At 45.9% G+C, this 19,694-nt stretch overlaps 1 protein-coding gene across 8 annotated transcripts in view; it reads left to right on the top strand.

Moving 5' to 3' along the window:
* Positions 1-19,694, top strand: part of LOC148331454 (zinc finger SWIM domain-containing protein 8-like) — a 259,367-nt gene that overhangs the window by 224,947 nt on the left and 14,726 nt on the right. For 5 of the 8 annotated variants that reach the window (XM_088304030.1, XM_088304028.1, XM_088304029.1 and 2 more), the window contains one exon: positions 5,794-5,977. The exons of 1 other annotated variant lie outside the window; for it this stretch is intronic. In XM_088304030.1, the coding sequence (XP_088160156.1) occupies positions 5,794-5,977 (184 nt within the window). The remainder of the gene's footprint in view (positions 1-5,793; positions 5,978-19,694) is intronic. 2 more of the 8 variants (XM_088304032.1, XM_088304031.1) reach the window with 1 other exon arrangement.

The following is a 19,694-nucleotide window of genomic DNA, read 5'->3' as shown; positions in this document are numbered from 1 at the left end:
AGATCAAAGACTAGCTGTAGATGACCTGTTGGAAGCTGAAATGTCCATTATTCGCTTCAGCCAGAATGAAAGATTCGCTGTTGAGATTGCTGCGCTCAAATCTGGATGTAAAGTGAAAAGAGTGAGTTCAATCTACAAACTTGACCCACTATATGAAAATGGTGTTCTGAGAGTTGGAGGACGATTAAATAGATCTTCCATGCCCGAGGAAACAAAGCACCCATTACTTCTAGCCAAAGACCAACACATCTCAACACTCTTACTGCGACCTGTTCATGAGCGGTTGGGCCATAGTGGCAAGAATCATGTCCTATCCAAGCTGAGGAAGAAATATTGGATCACAAGCGCTGATTCAGCTGCAAGAAAGGTAATAGGAAAATGCTACGTTTGTAGAATTTTGAGAGGAAAAGTGGGTGGACAAAAGATGGCAGATCTTCCAGCTGAAAGAATTGTTCCAAATCTCCCACCATTTACACATGCTGGCGTGGATTATTTTGCTCCAATAGAGGTGAAGCGAGGACGTTCTACCCTAAAGCGTTACGGAGTTATCTTCACTTGCATGTCCAGTAGAGCAATTCACCTGGAGGTCGCATATACGCTTGACACAGATTCTTGTATCAACGTATTACGAAGATTTATCTGCCGCAGTGGACAAGTCTCTACCATAAGATCAGACAATGGAACCAATTTTGTAGGAACCGAAAAGGAGCTCAGGCAAGCATTAGACTCACTGGATCACAACAAAGTCCAAAGAGCAATGGCGCAGGAAGGGATCAGATGGATTTTTAACCCTCCTGCCGCATCACATCATGGCGGCATTTGGGAACGTATCATAAGATCGATCAGGAAGGTTCTTAGTACTGTACTTCGACAACAATGTTTGGACGATGAAGGATTTCATACAGTGTTATGCGAAGCGGAGGCCATATTAAACGATCGTCCCATAACAAAGTTGTCCGATGATCCCAACGACCTCGAGCCATTAACACCAAACCATATTTTGTTAATGAAAGGAAAGCCTGTGTTGCCCCCTGGCCTTTTTGAGAAAAAAGATATGTATATAAGACGACGATGGAGACAAAGCCAGTATTTAGCTGATCTTTCTGGAAAAGGTGGACGCATGAGTACTTACCTTTATTACAAGAAAGACAAAAATGGAATAGAGAAAAAAGAAATTTCTTACCGGGAGACGTTGTTGTTGTTGTTGATTCAACAGCTCCTCGTGGACCTTGGATACTTGGAAAGATTTTAGAGACATTTCATGATAAAAGGGGACTGGTCCGTTCTTTACGTCTTCAAACCAAGACCAGCGTGCTCGATAGACCAGTGACAAAAATATGTCTTCTCTGTGAGGCAACTGAGTAACCATGAACACTTATTAGATACATGTTTCAAAAAATACCCAGTACATAGTTTACATTATAAGAATGATTATTTGTTCTCAGTTATTTATTTTGTTTGTATTGCTTTAATTTGAGTTAACTTTAATGGCTCATTGTGTTTGAAGATTGTAATTGGTTTGCCTTCTGTCAAGCCAAATTAGGGGCCGGTGTGTAAGAGCCATTTTTTACGTTAACGTATGTTTGCTTTAAACCTCCCACCACTTTGGTGCAGTGTGGTGTCAATTGGCCACAGGGCTATTTAATCAATGGGCTAACAAGACCCAGGTGGTTACTATTGGGGAGGCAAAAAAGTTTTAGACCGTGACTGTGACAAGGTGGGAAGAATGGTGTGAGCTGACTTGACGGACAATTGGACGATTTTATTTTGGAAAAGGCGGAACGGACACGCGTCGAAACAACCCAGGCCAGTAGCAACCATAGTGACTGGTTTGATAGGCAAAAGGGTCACTACACTAACATTTTACCACTTAAGGAAATTGGAGATTGGACAATGCAAATATGATTCCGAACTAGAGAATACTTACTGTACTTCTGTTCATCTTCAAAGCTTTAAATAGACTAGCACCACCGTACCTCTCTGAGCTCCTCCACTCCTACGCACCTGTTAGCTGCCTCAGGTCTGTGGACCAAATGCTGCTGGAGGACTAAGCGCAGTCTCAGGGCAGATCGTGACTTTTCTGTTGCCGGTCCTATGGAATGAGCTTCCATTAAATGTTAGGAAAGCGCCCCTCTCTGTCCATTTTTAAAACCTGCTTGAAGAAACAGTTTCATTCTTTCACTTTCGACTCAACATAAAACTGTCACTGTTTTGGTCGTTATTATTTTTTTAGTTGTTTATAGTTAAGAGACTGTTGGGTGCAGTTCCCCTTTAAGCCTCAGTTTAGTGGTGCGCTGTCCCTTTAAGAAAGTGGCAAAAGTCAGCGCGAGAACAAGCGCTTCCTGCTCACACCAAGTACTGTTGGACATGAAGCCAAGTAGTAGTTAGGTTGTGTCTGATGCTTAAGTCCATAATACAGCATTCCCTTTTCATGCCTGCCATATAAAGAGAAGGTCTAAACCCATCCTGGCGTCAGTGACTAATTGTGTGGAGGTGTTTAACTATCTGGTTAGTGAAAATGTTCTGTGGGGCCAGTACAGTGAAAAGCGACACCAGTGGACGAACTCCTCATTTATGCTGCACGTCATACGCTGTATCATGACCAGCACGGCACATGCAGTATCCTCGAGGGAGAGTAAAGACACATACCAACAAGACAAATGGATATTGAAGTGCGATCTTCAGCTTTAAAGAAATCAAGTGTGATTTTAGCAGCCGCCATTTCACGTGCCAAAGCAGAGGCTGAGAGAACTACAAAAGTTGAAAAGGCCAAATTAGAAGCAGAACTCGACCTGTTAGCAAAAGAAGGTGAAGCTGAAGCTGCAGCAATTGAGGCTGCAGTTTTGGAGTCCGCTGCCACTGGGTTTAACACTCCTGGTAGTCAGGGATCAGGACTCCCACCTCTGGAAACGCAGAGCACACTTGAACTTACGTGAGAATATGAACATAAACATAGTCAACCCAGTGATCCAGCCAAAGACTTTGCAAAATACGACAATCAGGAAGAGGACACACATTCAGTTCATCCAAGAGATTCACGAGTGCCACGTGTTCTGCTCACATCATCAAGGCACCATCAGAACCCCCGAAGCACAGAAGATGGTCGTGATAACCCCAAATATTCCTTTTTTTAGGAGAGGGAGAGCAGCAACATTAAGCATATTACCCTCAACGCAAGACTTATGTTTCCCCTGGTCTTACACTGCCCTCTTGTGGTAATTCTCAGTATTACCCCTCTGCGTAGCATCATTCCAGTGACACTAATGAGAATGCAAAATATTTAGTCAAGAGCCAACTACTAACATCAGAACTCAGCAAGTTCGACGACAGACCAGAAAACTATCTGTCTTGGAAATCATTCTTTCTCAGTGTGATTAGCACACTTGATCTTAAATGATAACGTCACTCGGGCCCGAGTCCAGCAAACTTACACAACAGATTAAAACAGTAAACATAAACAAACCAATTGCGGCTGTAGATCTTATATGGGAGAGATTAGAACAAGACTTTGGGTCTCCTGAAGCTATAGAAGGTGCTCTCTTTGTAAAGCTTGACCAATTTCCAAAAATGGCCGTAAACTAAGAGAACTGAGCGATTTGCTGTTGGAGATCAATTCTGCAAAAGAAGAAGTATATTTGTACGGACTCGCTCACCTCGACCCTGCAAGACGGATAGCTCCGATTGTGAATAAGCTTCCATTTTGGCTACAGGTCATGTGGCTCACCTTACATGCTCCAAAACAAGGTGACTTTCCCCCATTCACATTCTTTCTGGATTTTATTGAAACACAAGAAAGGGCATGAAACGACCCGAGTTTCAATCCGCAGATGCTGGAAGTTAAAAAAGACAAGTATGTGGAGAATCAAAGTAACAATCGCAGAGCATTTTCAGTGCACAAAACTGATGTTCCTGCTTCACCTAAAAAAGGCCAGGACAAACACTGCCCTGTGCATAATAAACCACACGCCCTGCAACAGTGCAGTAGCTTCAGAGCCAAACATATTCAGGAACGCAAGAGTGTACTAAAGTGCTGTTCATCCAACAAACATGTGGCTCGTAATTGTGAAGCGGAAGTCAGGTGTTCAGAATGCCATAGTGATACACTCAGATGCAGCTTAACATTGGTACTTAATAATCGGTTTCCATTAAAAAATGGCATAAGTACTAAAGCCCACCTCCAAAACACGAGTGATTTAAGGGTGTTTTTTTTGCGATTAAATTTACAACAAATTGGCACGCCTCCTTTAGGAGCTCGTCTCATTTTTTCCAGTCTCAGCAGTGTACGTCACAGCAGGGAGGCAACCAAGATAATACTTTTCGCTTCATCAGTTCTGTTGTCTAAAACGGCGACCAATTACCACCAAAATGCAAATGCACACAAAGTATAAAAGCATTCTGCACAATAGTTTGGCTTCATCGACATTAAGCATGAGCTCATGTCATCACCTCCACAAAATCAGAAATACCGTGCCGATCTCTTATCCACTTACTCCGGTTGATGCGGACAAGAGAATCAATGTGCACACGAACCCCGATTGGTTATATTTCGCACATTTAGCTATGCTAGAGTCATGTCAGCTCTCAGGAGGCAGGTGGCAACTGGCAGCAGGCAGCCAGCAAGCAGCCAGCAGGTGGGCATGGATCTTTATTCACCCCCAAACCCAAACCCCCCACCCACCTACCCTCAGATATCGTCACGGCTAATAGCAACAACTAGCTTCTGCCCATTAAAACAAAAGGCATTAGCATAATAACATTAGCTCCTTGCTGTCCATCCAGCCTCCATCTTCATGTCACGGACTTGCCTACCAAGCAGTTGTGTGCACTGTCCAACACCACTTGCAGCCGCCAGCTTCGGTGTTAGAGTGACTGGGCATCGATTTCAGATAAAGACCTCATCGAACACTGGGGCTGTCTTCTTGAATGGTGCGCCTCGCGGTATTGCATGTACTTTTAGTTGGGCCCACTTCTGAAGCATCAATGTTCAGTGAACAAAAAGTTCCAGCGAGGAGGCCGACTCCACCGCCAAGTTTGGTTTGGCGGCATTAGAATTTTGGCTGTTAAATTCCAAATTGGACGACGTGTTGTAGGTCTATAAACTGTGACCAATCGTCATCCAAATAAATGTGCACCTCTACTCATTCCTACTTCAGTCTCTGTATATATTGTGAATGGTGCTTTCTGCCCCGCACATCCTAACTTGTGATCATCAAAGAAGCAGTGTGCTAGCGTGCGTGTAAACCCGGCCTTATATATGCAGTTCTGCAGGTGCATCCACTCACTTCCACGTTTCCTCATTTTTTTATAACTCAGCCTCGGAGAGGTTAATACTTTTGATATGTTGAAGTGGTCCTAGGTAGGGATGTCCACATGAATTTTGGTGCCAGTTGATAGTGTTTTTGGACATTACATACAATGAAATGCAAGTACAATGATTTCCAATGGGGGTGTTTGGAATTGGTCCCTCTATTGACTCCCTCAGAAACACGGGGAGAGCGGGAGGAGGGGTGGGGGCATAATCCTTATTAAAAGTCTGATTTTCAAGTCGTCATACATTTCCTAATTTCTCCAAAATGAATGAATAAAAAAGATAACTAATTCCATTTCCTGATCAAAAAAATATATGAACTTCACTTGTGAGTGAAAAATAGTATCATCTTGGCTGGCCAGTTCCTCCATGCACAAGCCGTGTTTCACACAACTCTATATACAATTATTTATTTAATTTACTATATATTAAATAGAGGCCTAAATATATAACAAGTAGAACATGATCATCCCTGTGTGAACTAGGTGAAGCTGGCTTACCAAGAGTCAGATATTGTGGTTCTGTTGAAGAAACTTCCTTTGGGCCTTGTGGAAATGTCCATCATCAGAGAGAGAGCTGAGCAGCTCAGAGATGGAAACTACTGCGGTTACAGACCTGTCCTTCCTCTCATGTTGGCCAGCTTCATTTTTGATGTCCTCTGTGACCCAGGTAAGAACCAAATCTCTCTCGATTTTTACGTTTATGAACTGTTTTGTTTACCCCCATTTTAGCATCTTGTCTGGTAATGTGCAGCAAAGTTGAATTATTATTTTATTTATTATTTATTTGTTCATGTCAATCTATTCATCTTTTTCCCCTTATCCTGGGTCAGGTCACAATGGCAGCGGTTGAACACTAGAATCCCAAGTATTTTTTTACAACTCCTTTACTGCCCTGAACATTGTCAAATTACACCTAGATACTAATCCAACAATTTTGCTGGCTCCAATTCGCCACCTTTCATTTGTAAATGAGGCCATTACCTGCCATAGCAGCAGAGGGTACGGTGGATTGGGGGTGTATCTTGCATTGCAAAGCGAAGGGAAGTGGTAGCCCTCAGGTATGAAAGGCAGACTAGTCTTCATTGGCCAACATTTAAAGTTAAATAAAGTTAGTTTAGTCTTTAGACTTTGTTGTTCATGTTCCTATTTTGCCTTTGAAGAGCGGGTCCGTCGCAATGGCCTTCCCAGGCAGCCGAGCAAGGCTGGATTGGTGATGGAAAAGAACTTCTCTGACACAACCATTTTAGTTAAAGATTTTATTCTGGTCACATGCTGAAGTCAAGAGAAGTCTCACTAAAAAAGTCCCCCCCCTCTCTCTGAAGGGAATGCCCACATGAATATCTACTTTACCCTTGTTGCTTATGCCTTCTGAACACCTTTGTCTTTTGGTCTCCCCCAAAAAGTCCTTAGGACAAGGCTGATTCCAAATCGCATCCACTCTATATACACTCCACCAGAAATACATCAAGCAGAAACACTCCACACAAAAACTGAGCACCATAGGCGCTTCAAAATCCATTACAACCCATGAGCCAGCAAGCAATTAATAATTCAACCTGCTAATTGCTCACCTCTCATAAAAGTTCACTTACTTAATCCTCATCATAACAATCAGCACATGTAATCAACATACAACTAACGGCACATCATCTATAAATTATTTCAAGTTATGTCAGACACCAAGTTTCTGTCTTGGATAAGAAACAAATTCCGAACCACTAATCACCAAATCCTAAATTTATACTCCCAGTGGGTCTCTTCACCATATCTTATTTAGGCAAATGACAAGTGGTTTTGTCTTATATTCATTCTTTACTTTTAATCCCCACAAATCCTCACCTTGTGAATAAGTAACCTATAATCTGGATTTTTTTTTAAATGATCTCAGACCGCACATGTTGTGTTTTAACAAAATTGTCAGTTTCCATGTGTTTCATTAAGTTACCACTGGGGGCAGCAAAGAAGTGTTCAGGAAGGAATTTCACACCAAGGGGCAATGAATATCAACTTTGGTTTCAAAGACCTTTTAACACTCAGGCACTGGATCATGATAATAATAATAATACATTCAATTTGCAGATGCCTTTCAAGACCCTCAAGGACACTGTACATCAATAAAAGCAATTAAACCCAAACTGCTCAAAGTAAGAAAAATAGAAAATAAAATGATAATAATGATAATAATAGTAAAATTAATAAATAAAATAGAGAAGAGGAATTAAAATGACGTGGTACTGTCAGAGTGAATAGGCGATCTGAAAGAGATAAGTTTTATGTTTTGATTTTAAGATGGTGAACAACGGTGTGTTGCGACGGTCAGGTGCCAGAGAGTTCCAAAGCTGGTGGAACAGTCTGGTGAATGGAGGAGGGTGATCGGAGGGCACAGATTGGAGAGATGATTTTCACCAGGTCGGACAGGTAGGGAGGAGCAAGGTTATGGATGGCTTTGAAGGTATAAGGGAGCAGTTTAAATTGGACCCGGAATTTGACGGGAAGGCAGTGAAGTTGCTGGAGAACAAGGGTGATGTGATGAGACGAGGGAGGCCGAAGAAGAGAGAGTTGCAATGATCAAGACGGGAGGTGACAAGTTTATGGACCAGGATAAAAGCGTAGGGGGAAAGCGAGGGCGGACTTGACTGATATTGCACAGATGGAAGTAAGCTGACCAGGTTATGTTATTGATATGCTTGTGGAAAGATAGAGTGCTGTCATTGTTATTTTTATTACCATTCTACTAACTGCATTCAGTCTTACTTGAGATTAAATACATTCTAGTCTTTTTCAAATAAATTGGGTCTATTCCTGCCATATTTCGTCACCCTTTGTATTTTTCATTAGTTCTACTTGTTTCAAAGCTTTTGTTCCTCGATTCTTACTCTTTGATATTATTTAGTTCTGTTTGGTTCTTGTTATCTTGTCAGAATAAAGATTTTTCAAATGTACTATCACTTAATTGAGGTCTAATTAATAATTACACTCTATAATCAGACTAATCCCCCTGAAGAGACCTATTCCAAAACTAAATGTTCACAAATAAAATGGTATTTTATTGTATTGTATCTTTATAACTCAATGCCTTTCTAAATGGACAAATCATATTCCTCATTTCATTACCCTTTTATGATCTGTTTTCTCTCTCATAATAAACCCCTATTTGAACTATTCATTAATTTCAAATCAATGCTCATGGAGTCCCCTTTGTCATTCTAAATTTGCTCTACTCACAAGTTACGATTTATAGATATATTCTTGTGCTGCAGCTTTCATTACACACTAGCTTAAACACACGCACACACACACAAGAGCTGTTCTGATAAAACTGATGACTGAATAATAATGCAATCACATAACACATGGGTTTTAGAATAGGCAACCCTTATAAGAAAGGAGGGTTTGATTTTATAACCCATTATCTCATAACAGGGGCTGCCTGATTTCCTGATCCCATGGAGAGCGACCCAGCAGTGCTATTTCTACTCGATGACAGCTTTTGCATTTCCTTTTTGTTGCATTAAATCCCTCCATCCATCATCTGTACCGCTTCTCCTCACTAGGGTTGCAGGGGGTGCTGGAGCCTATCCCAGCTATCTTCGGGCAGTAGGCGGGGAACACCCTGAACTGGTTGCCAGCCAATTGCAGGGGACACAGTGACGAACAACCATCCGCACTCACACTCATCCCTAGGGGCAATTTAGAGTGTTCAATCGACCTGCCATGCATTTTTTGGAATGTGGGAGGAAACCGGACTACCCGGAGGAAACCCACACAGGCACGGGGAGAACATGCAAACTCCACACAGAATGGCCGGAGCCGGGATTGAACCCACGCCCGATGTGTCTCTCACTGTGAGGCCATCATGCTAACCAGTCGGCCACCTGCATTAAATTTTCAGAGATAAATTCAATGTATCACAATTTAATTTGAGCACAATATCACCTGTAGACATGACAGGTCATCGTTGACATGTCCTATAAACACTTAAAAATTGCTTCCTTTCTTCTTGGTCTAATTTTCAACTTTTTCATCTCTGCATGCTCATCGGTGACATGTCCTATGAACACTTAAAAACCACACACTTAAAAACCACACACACACTAGATGCGCCGCACTATGAGGCGCACGCTAGCTCGCGCATGCTAGCTGTTGTCTAAACCTGTGATGTTTCTCGCTTGCAATTATCAGAATCAGAAATCCCTTTATTGTCATTGTACTCAAGTGTGCAACGAGATTAGAGAACTCCCCTCTCCAGTGCAATACAACAATAATTCAGATAAATATATAAATTAGATAATAAGAGAATAGTTAGTGCAATGGAAAATAATACTGAATAGGATATATATCCTGAAGTCGATGACAATCTTTGTTTTTGCAATGTTGAGTTGCAGTCTGCAGTCATGAATGATAAGACAGACTATGACATTGTGGACAGCTGCTCTTTTGTCCAGCTTTCTCCTGCACGTAAATACTGGTCTGTTCGAACTGATTGTGTGAAACCATCACCAAATGAGGTATTCATAGAATTTAGTGATCACAGTCAAGTCTGCAAACAGTGGTCTCAGACTTCAACCAGCAGCATGTACTAACATGCACTCTGGAATGCTCAAATGGGGTCTCAGGCCCGTTGCTAGCGTGAATAGCATGTGTACAGATCTATGGGTCTCAGTCTGTACACAAGGCGCGTCGCGGTACAGGGCGCCCGTCTGTTTTGTGGAACATATGGGAGTTAAAAGTGTGCCTTATGGTCGTGAATATACTGTATGTGTGTGTTTGTATACTTAAAATTTCCAGTGGACTTTTGCAGTGTACCAAATGACCCCAAAACCTAAACCCCCCTCACCTCCTAAAGATGGTCTTTATTAATCCCGCAATGGGAAAATTTGCAGTGTTGCAGCAGCAAAGATATAAGACGGACAGAGACGGCGGCGTAATGTAGCTGTTAATGTATAACATTAGCAACGAACAGGGCGGCACAGTGGCCAACTGATTAGCACAATGGCCTCACAGTGAGACACAACTAGAGGTCGTGGGTTTGAATCCGGCTCCGGCCTTCCTGTGTGGAGTTTGCATGTTCCCGTGCCTGCGTGGGTTTCCTCCGGGTACGCCGGTTTCCTCCCACATTCCAAAGACAGGCATGGCAGGCTGATTGGACACTCTAAATTGCCCCTAGGTATGAGTATGAGCACGAATGGTTGTTCGTCTATGTGTGCCCTGCAATTGGCTGGCAACCAGTTCAGGGTGTCCCCCGCCTACTGCCCGAAGATAGCTGGGATCGGCTCCAGCACCCCCCGCGACCCTGGTGAGGAAAAGCTGTACAGATGATGGATGGATTAGCAACAAACATTCGGAAAACAAACAAGCAAATATACACAGGATATACATATATGCACAAATAACCATGTATATACATATACATTGTAACGAAACACTCCTATGGTCTGTCCATAGAACAGAGGGAAAACTGTCCATGGTACAGGGGGGGAAATAAATAAAAATAAAAATACTGCTATGATGAAAAATATGACACTGGTCAATATAAATACACCATTGAAATAAAGTACAGTTGTAAGGTGTGTTGAGTATTGCATCTGAGGACTGAACATATACCCTAATGCCTCCCCGTTTGTAGAGATTACCCAATGTTCTTGTTAAACAGTGACAGCAGCGGGCAGGAAGGAGCGGCGAAATCTCTCCTTTGCACAGTGAGGGTGGTCACAGACCATCACTGAAGGAGCTTCGGAGTCAAGTCAAGTCAAGTCAATTTTATTTGTATAGCCCTTAATCACAGACAGTCAGGGCTTTACAAAACCACAATCGGCATCCCCTGATCTTAACCCCCAGGAGCGCAAAGAAAAACTCAAAACCCCATCAGGAGAAAAGTGAGAAACTTGAGAAGGGACCACAGATGGGGGAATCCTCCTTCTAGGATGACCAGGCTGCAATGGATGCCAAGTGGGCAACATTTGACCCATAAAATGATGCTATACAATGTTAGCTGAAATAATGTAAGAGTCTATCAAATGAAGTGCTGCAGGAAGATGACTTCAGTGGAGCGGGTCCTCGTCCAGTTGATCAGGGCCGTAATCCCCATGGCAGCACCTCCGAGGATGTGGTCAGCCTTTGATTTTGTACCGGTCAGTTGGTGTAGAATCAGAACAGCCACTTCCAAGTGAATCACTATCGCCTTATTCCCAAGCCGGGAAGTGGGAACAGAAAAAAAAAAAAAGAACAGAAGTAGTGAGCAGGCCAACAAGTAATTCAACTAAGTGCTGAAATATATAAGCAAATATATAAGGAGTCTGTTAAAGTGCCCTGAAGAAGGTGGGCTGGGTCTTTCAGAATTGATGACAGTATTACCATCATCCTCCTGCCCCCACACGGAGATCCACAAAGTCCAGAAAGCAGCCCATGACAAGCTGGCCCTCCTCACTAGTTTATCCAGCCTCTTTTTCTCCCGGTCTGAGATGCCGAATACCCAGGAGACCACGCCATAGAATATGACGGGTGCAACCACAGAGTCATAAAAGTTGGCGGATTTGGTAGAGTGCGGGACGTACTCCGTCACAGTGATCACATAACTATCGCGGCAGGTAGTACGATGTCCCCACTGCAGAGCTGCTCCTTAATAGTGACATGCCCAGGGTTACAACATCTATAATTCACCAACACAGCCAGCCCTCCTCCTTTCTTCAACCCACTCTCCAGCCTCCTATCCGGACATAGGATTTGGAAGCCGTCCAATTCTACAATCATGTCCGGCTTTCGCGCTATTAGCCACGACAGCAGCAGGCTCGACTCCCGGAAGTCCCTCTCAGGCCGGGTTAGCGCCGTGAGCTCGTCCAGGTTATTGGAAAGAGATCTAGCATTCTCCATGAGAATGGACGGGAGGACGGGGTGGAATCTTCTTCTCCCTGGCTGTCGTTTAGCCCCGACACGACACCTCCGTCTCTTCCTCATCAGCTCGCGGGGAATATCGGGTCTGGCTATGGGAGCCGACACGGGGTTAGCACGGAGTGCTAACAGTGGATCCCTGCTGTAAATAATGGAGCCTTGGCTTTGTGTTACATCTCCGGACACAATCGCACAAAAATAGCCACCAGCAACAGCAGCCCAACTACAGGAACCACCTTCATGAGGTGTTGGGCCGGTCAGAACAAACTCACCTGTAACTCCTGCAACCTCCAGACCCATCTTGGATGCTCACAACTAACGCGATCGGATCGAGAACGAGCAAAACAAGGAGCACTGTCTTGGATATGCTGCCCCCCAACGACTATACCCTACAATGACAAAGATACCGATAGTGATGAACATCAGCCATCCAACACCAATAACCATCAAACCCCTGTGACGAAAGTCTTGCTGCCGTGCGCCAAGTGCAAGCAGGCCATCAGACAAGATGCACCAAGAGCCCACTGCAAACGATTGTGGCACTGAATGCCACCTTGTCTGCACCGGACAACTACAAGCCCAGAGAGAGGTGGTCAGAGATGGACGCCGAGTGTGGAGTTGCTGCCCTGGTCCAGTAGATGACCACGCGCCCCCACACCTATCTACCACCCCTCCTCCGATCACTGATGACAATACTACTACTGCTGACCTTACCCGAGCTGATCCCCAAGCCCAGCTTGATGGCACATGGTGCGCGGACTGCACAGGTCGAATCAGATGAGTAGCGCGTTGACTTGTGTGTAGCATGTGCAAAAGCCCCTTCCACATTCAATGCATGGCTACCATGAGAAGCCAGGTAAATGTGTACCTCCAAACACCTGAGTGGCGCTGCCCCAGGTGCCGGCCACTAGGAGCACAGAAGGGCCCAGTAGATCAAAGCCAACCGACACTTGATAAGACCTCGGCCGGGGTCAGCCAATCACAACGTATCATCATCCTGCAGTGGAACGCTAATGGTGTCGACAGAGAATTGCAACTTCTCAAAGACTTGGCTGAGAACGACAACATTGATGTCATCGTCATCCAAGAAAGTCGCCTCCTCCCGCGCGATAAGACCCCAATCCTGCTATAACACCATCCGCAGAGATAGACCAGTCCAAGGGGAAGCCCGGGGTGGAGGACTACTAATGTTCGTGAAGAAGACCCTGCCCTACAAACAACGCCCAATAAATGATGAGAACGACGGTCCCCTTGAGAGACTCTCCATCCAGATTCCTATTCTAAACCAGCAGACGATCACCATCTCTAATTGGTATCTCCCTCCGGAGGACTCATATTTCCTGCAAAGAGTTGGCTTCTCTGTGGACGCCTATCAACCAGTGATAACCAAAAATGAAATAATCTGTGCGGACATGAATGCCCATGATGAGATATGGGACAGAAATGCCCGCTCTGATGATCGAGGGGACCAGCTGGCGGAGATCATCATGGACGCGTGGCTTCCTTAACAATGCCAACCTCGCCACGCGCCAAGACCCAGCCACGCACCATGTCTCATCCCCAGATGTCACCATCATACACACTGGTCTACTCCACCATTGTGACTGGTCTCCACTTGACTCCCTTTCATCAGACCACAAACCATTCATCACGACAGTGCACCTCCCATCTCAACAAAGAAAGGGCTCAAAACGCCTGGTATGGGACTGGAAAAAAGGCGATCTTCAAGCTTTTAAAACCGACCTTGACGAAAGACTAGCACAACACGAAGCCACACAAGAGAACTCCGTCACTACAACCTACAAAGATTTCTGCTCCGCCCTCCTAGCTGCTGCCAAATGCCATATTGGGGTCAAAGCCGTCGTCGGCATGTCAGGTGAAAGCTGGAGGACAACAGAGATTTCCCAAACTGAGATTGCAAGAGATGCTGCGCGAGCAAACTCTGGCATCCACTCCACCGTTTATAAAGATTATGATGCCCAGGTGAAAACGCTGGTCGGGAGCGGAAAAAGGATGTGGTTAATTCTATGAAGCCCCACTATAAGCTGACCTTCTGACACTGCCCGTATTATCTCCGAAAACGGCAGAAATTATGTCAGCACGAGGCAGAAGGCGAATGCATTTGTCAAACTGGACCGGGGAGTGAGCTGGTTGAAGATAGACAAACCGGACCGCGGCCTGAAGAAGATTCTCAATGTTCGCCTACGATCTAATCCGGTGGACTCAGAAGCATGCGGAGACTTCACTTTAAGCAAGATCCAAGCAGTGCTGAAGAGCCTCCAAATCCAAAGCCCCTGAACCCGATAAGATCCATCCCAGGTTCCTCCATCACATAGGCCCCATAGCCGTTACCACCCTATTACGATTCTGCAACCAATCGTGGGCAACCACGAAGATACCTCAGGCATGGAGAGTTGCCGACGTCCGCCCTGTGCTTAAAGCGGGCAAAGATGCCCAGTGGCAGCTCTCTCTCACCTCGACAATAGGGAAGGTTATGGAGCGCCTTGTGACAAACCGGCTACGCTACTTGGCAGAGCACCACAACATCCTTAATCCATTCCGGACTGGCTGCAGTTCTGAAGTTCAGTTGCTCCGACTCTCCTAAGAGATCAGCGATGGATTCCAGCGGTCACCAATGCAGAGAACGGTGCTGTCGCTTATTGACTACTCCAGAGCTTACGATAAGGTATGGCGGGACGCGCTCCTTCTCAAGATGCCACAAGCTGGAGTTCCAACGAAATGGTGCGGTGGATACAGGCTTGGCTCTCCAACACACTCACCTGGGTGACGTTTGACGGGGAAAAGAGCAAGACCGTCGCCCTGAAGCAAGGAGTCCCGCAGGGGTCAGTGTTGTCGCCACTCCTGTTCCTCTTCTACATAAACGACCTCACCACCGGCCTCGACACCCACCAAATCAGCCTCTTTGCTGACGATGTGGCAGTGTGGAGCCAGGCCCCAAGCCTACGACTCACTGAACAACGCCTCTAATCAACCTTAAACCACATACCAGAATGGAGTAAAAAGTGGAAAATGGAGCTTTCGGCCCAAAAATCGGAATGTTCCTTCTTCTCCACCAACACCCACGAGGCGAGCTTGGCGCCCCAACCTAAAGCTGAACGACCAACAGTACAACCCACACCCGAAGTTCCTCGTCGTCATCTATGACCGTCAGCTGACTTTCGCCCACCATGCGGCGACCATCGGCGGAAGCTGCGCAGGCAGTCAAAGGCTCTGAAATGCCTGGCGACTACAGAGTGGGGGTATGACAAACGCACCCTCAAAGCCTCCTACATAGCAACTGGCAGGGCATGTGTCGAATACGCTGTATCGGCCTGGCTTCCATGGGTTTCTTCGTCAACGATGGAGAAGCTGGAAGCCTGCCAACGTTTCGCAGGCTGGGCAATTAGTGGCCAGGTCAAAACCACCCCGGTGGAGGCGATCCTATCAGAAGCGGACCTACCGAAGCTAGCTACAAGGGCAACTCAGCTTGGTGTGATAGTGCTAGAAAAGTCAAAACGCCTCGACCCAGAAAACCCACGCTACCAAGGAGCAACGCAAAAAGTCACCCAACACACAAAAAAGCCCAGCTGGCAAAAGAAGGCAGGAGAGAACTGAGAGTCCATCTTCGGAAATACCTGCCCCCCCCAACAGCCAGAACTTCTCCCACCGTGGTTCGAGACAGGTGGACACATCTTCGAGACCTCCAGCTGCAAGTCTGGAGATGTGGAAGACGACAAGAAGAGTGCCCTGAAACGACTGGAGGAAGGCTGGAACACCCTCGACCTGGTCCTCTATACTGATGGATCAGCAACGAGCGGTACCGCAACAGGCGGTGGTGGAATCGTCGTCACCACCGGCCACCCCGGAGACCCCCAAGTCCTCCGCTCTTTCGCCATTCCCACCGGCAGATGGTGTTCCTCCTTCGAAGCAGAGATAGGAGCAATGGTTAAGGCGCTCCAATTCATACAGGCCGAAGGACATGTCCAAAAAAAACGAATCGTCAGCAACAGCCTCTCTGTCTTAACTCGCATCCAGTCAGCGCACCCATCCCGACCGTGCAAAGACAACGATGAACAGATCATACTTCAAGCTTTATCGGTGCTTTCGAAGCGAGGATGCCAAGTGACCTTCACCTGGTGCCCAAGCCACTGTGGTATAGTCGGCAATGAGTTAGCAGACGCCCAGGCGAGACAGGGAATGGACGCTGACCAAACCACATTTGACCACCATTATGACTCCGCTAAAGCAACCATTTGGAGAGCGACAAGGGGTGTCCCGGCATCCCATGAACGCACCCAGCGGGTCTACGGTGATAGAGGAGAGAAAGTCAATCGTCTCGCAGAACAACACCTCGAGAGGAGGGACCAGGAGACACTTAGCCACTTCTGATCTGGCCACCACCCCAGCCTCAAATATTGGCTAGCCAAGATCGACCGAGCTACGGACACAATCTGCAGAAAATGCGGCTTGGGCGACGAAACTGCAGAGCACGTCATCTATGATTGCCCGCGCATCCACAGGCCGCCTGCTAAACCCCCTCCCCCCGACACTATGACGAAGGACCCTGCTCTAACGCTTCTCATATGGGAGCGATGGACTTCTATGACTAATCTGCCAGATGTCTGACAACCCCAACCCCTACAGCACTAACCCAAATTATCTCGTTGCTCAACAACAACAACAACAAGCAGCAGCAGCAAAACTACTGCAAGTTGGATGTCCATTGCCGTGTTGCTAAAGAAAATCCACTATGAAAATAATATGAGGTAAAATAAACAAGGTAAAACACACGAAAAGGCTCACTGGTGAGCCGGAGCTGCTGAAACAGGCTGCCACTTCTGCGGCGCTGGAAGTATGAAACAATTTACTACCTTGTTGATTAAACCATATTACAGAGATATAGTCCAAGTCCACGCACTGCAAACCATTCATTCAATCTCACAACCATACTCACACTCTACAGCAGGCAAAAGTCTCTTCATATGTAAATGAGACAAATAACCGAATCAGATCTTAACATTCTGCAACCAATAGCTCCAGTTCACTAATGAGTATTAATCATTTGTCAAATTTCCTTTCCTAATTAATTTTACCCCAATCCATCCATTTTCTGCCGCTCATCTGGGATCAGGTGGCGGAGGCAGCAGCTTCAGCAGGGAAACCCAGACTTCCCTCTCCCCAGCCACGTCTTCCAGCTCTTCCGGAGGGATCCCCAGGCGTTCCCAGGCCAGCCGGGAAACATAGTCTCTCCAGCATGTCCTGAGTCGTCCTCGGGGCCTCCTGCCGGTGGGACATGCCCGGAACACCTCACCAGGGAGGCGTCCAGGAGAAATCCTAAACAGATGCCCGAGCCACCTCATCTGGCTCCTCTCAATGTGGAGGTGCAGCGACTCGACACTGAGTCCCTCCCGGATGGCCGAGCTTTTCACCCTATCTCTAAGGGAGAGCCCGGACACTCTGCAGAGGAAACTCATTTTGGCCGCTTGTATACGAGATCTAGTTCTTTCGGTCACGACCCACAGCTCGTAACCATAGGTGAGGATAGGAACGTAGATCGACCGGTAAATCGAGAGCTTCGCCTTTTGGTTTAGCTCCCTCTTCACCACGACAGACCGATACTGCGTCCGCATCACAGCGGACGCTGAACCGATCCCCCTCTCAATCTCTCACTCGATCCTCCCCTCACTCGTGAACAAAATCCCAAGATATTTAAACTCCTCCACTTGGGGCAGAATCTCTTCCCCAACCTGGAGAGGGCACTCCTCCCTTATCCGACTGAGAACCATGGTCTCAGATTTGGAGGTGCCAATTTTCATCCCAACCACTTCACACTCTGCTGCGAACCACTCGAGAGTTGGAGATCATGACTTGAAGAAGCCAACATTACCACTGCATCTGCAAAAAGCCGAAATGTAATACTGAGGCCACCAAACCAGACACCCTCATTGCCTCGACTGCGCCTAGAAATCCTGTCCATAAAGGTTATAAACAGAATCGGTGACAAAGGGCCGCCTTGGCGGAGTCCAACCCTCACTGACAACAAATCCGACAATGCGGACCAAACTCTGACATCGGTGGTACACAGGGACCGAATGGCCCGTATTGGTGGGCTTGGTACCCTGTACTCCCGAAGCACACTCCACAGTACTCTCCAAGGGACATGGTTGAACGCCTTCTCCAAGTCCACAAAACACATGTAGACTGGTTGGGCGAACTCCCATGCACCCTCAAGGACCCTGTAGAGAGTGTAGAGCTGGTCCACTGTTCCACAGCCTGGACGAAAACCACACTGCTCCTCCTGGATCTGAGATTTGACTTGCCAACGGAACCTCCTCTCCAATACTTACCAGGGAGGCTGAGGAGTGTAATTCCTCTGTAATTGGAACACACCCTCCTGTCCCCCTTCTTAAAAAGGGGGACCACCACACCGGTCTGCCAATCCAGAGGCACTGTCCCCAATGTCCACGCAATGTTGTAGAGTCGAGTCAACCATGACATCCCTTAGTAACTATGGGCGGATCTCATCCACCCCCGGGGCCTTTCCACCGAGGAGCTTGTTAACCACCTTGGTTACTTCAGCCCCAGAGATAAGTGAGTCCACCTCTGAGTCCCCAGGCTCTGCTTCCTCAATGGATTAGACGGATATTAATTGCTCGTCCTAACTTCCTTTTAAAGCAATTCAGCATTCTTGCCAACTCTAATCTCCTCATTTTAATCCTAAAATGAATATCAAGTTGTTTCAAGTTTCTCCCATGGCTTGCAAAAAACCTATATAATCATAAAACAAGATTCAAATCCCCACTTTGCACCGTTGTTAGAAACTGCAACCATTAACACCTAATGATGTGCTGTATCTTTCAGTTTTACTCCATCTGTTCCCTTTTCTGCGTTCATGTTATTCTCTAATTTCCTCATCATCCCAAACCCCTCTCACAGGTTGTCAAAATCAAATTATTCCCTTACGTTTTCCATTTATTTTAAATTGTATAATTGCACTCTGTGTAGCGGCCCCTTGGATTTCGAATAAGGACGCAGAGAGTTTCTAACGGGTGTCGATAATCTTTTATCTCTGAACAAGCATGTTCAGTATTCTGCACCATGAAAACTACAGAACAACAGAAGAACACAAATTGTAATAGTAGTTTCACAAATAAGTCACATATCAATCATGTATACACAACGCTCCTGTAACGGCAGGAATTCACTTTTCTCCTAAGCTTCGTTAATCAGTGCGCGCAGTCGAACGTAGATCTGACTCTGTTACGGCACATAATTTTATCCACAGCTTTCACTTTCATTCAAGTACTCACACGGACTCCAAGGAACTCTTTCGTCTTCTTGAATTAAAAGTTTCACAAGCAAGTTTCAAAAGCTGTTTTGCTTCCACGACTACCCGCACATCGTCTACTCTTCCTCTGTATGCCACACGCGCAATCACAAATCAGAATAATCAAATTAACTACACCATCATTTACAACACAGTAAATTCCAAATAC

Source organism: Idiotropiscis lumnitzeri, chromosome 9, assembly GCF_059441095.1.
Source record: "Idiotropiscis lumnitzeri isolate Australia: NSW breed Sydney's pygmy pipehorse chromosome 9, RoL_Ilum_1.0, whole genome shotgun sequence".
NCBI lineage: Eukaryota > Metazoa > Chordata > Actinopteri > Syngnathiformes > Syngnathidae > Idiotropiscis > Idiotropiscis lumnitzeri.
Note: the sequence above shows the minus strand (reverse complement) of the source record. Positions and strands in the feature narration are given on the sequence as shown.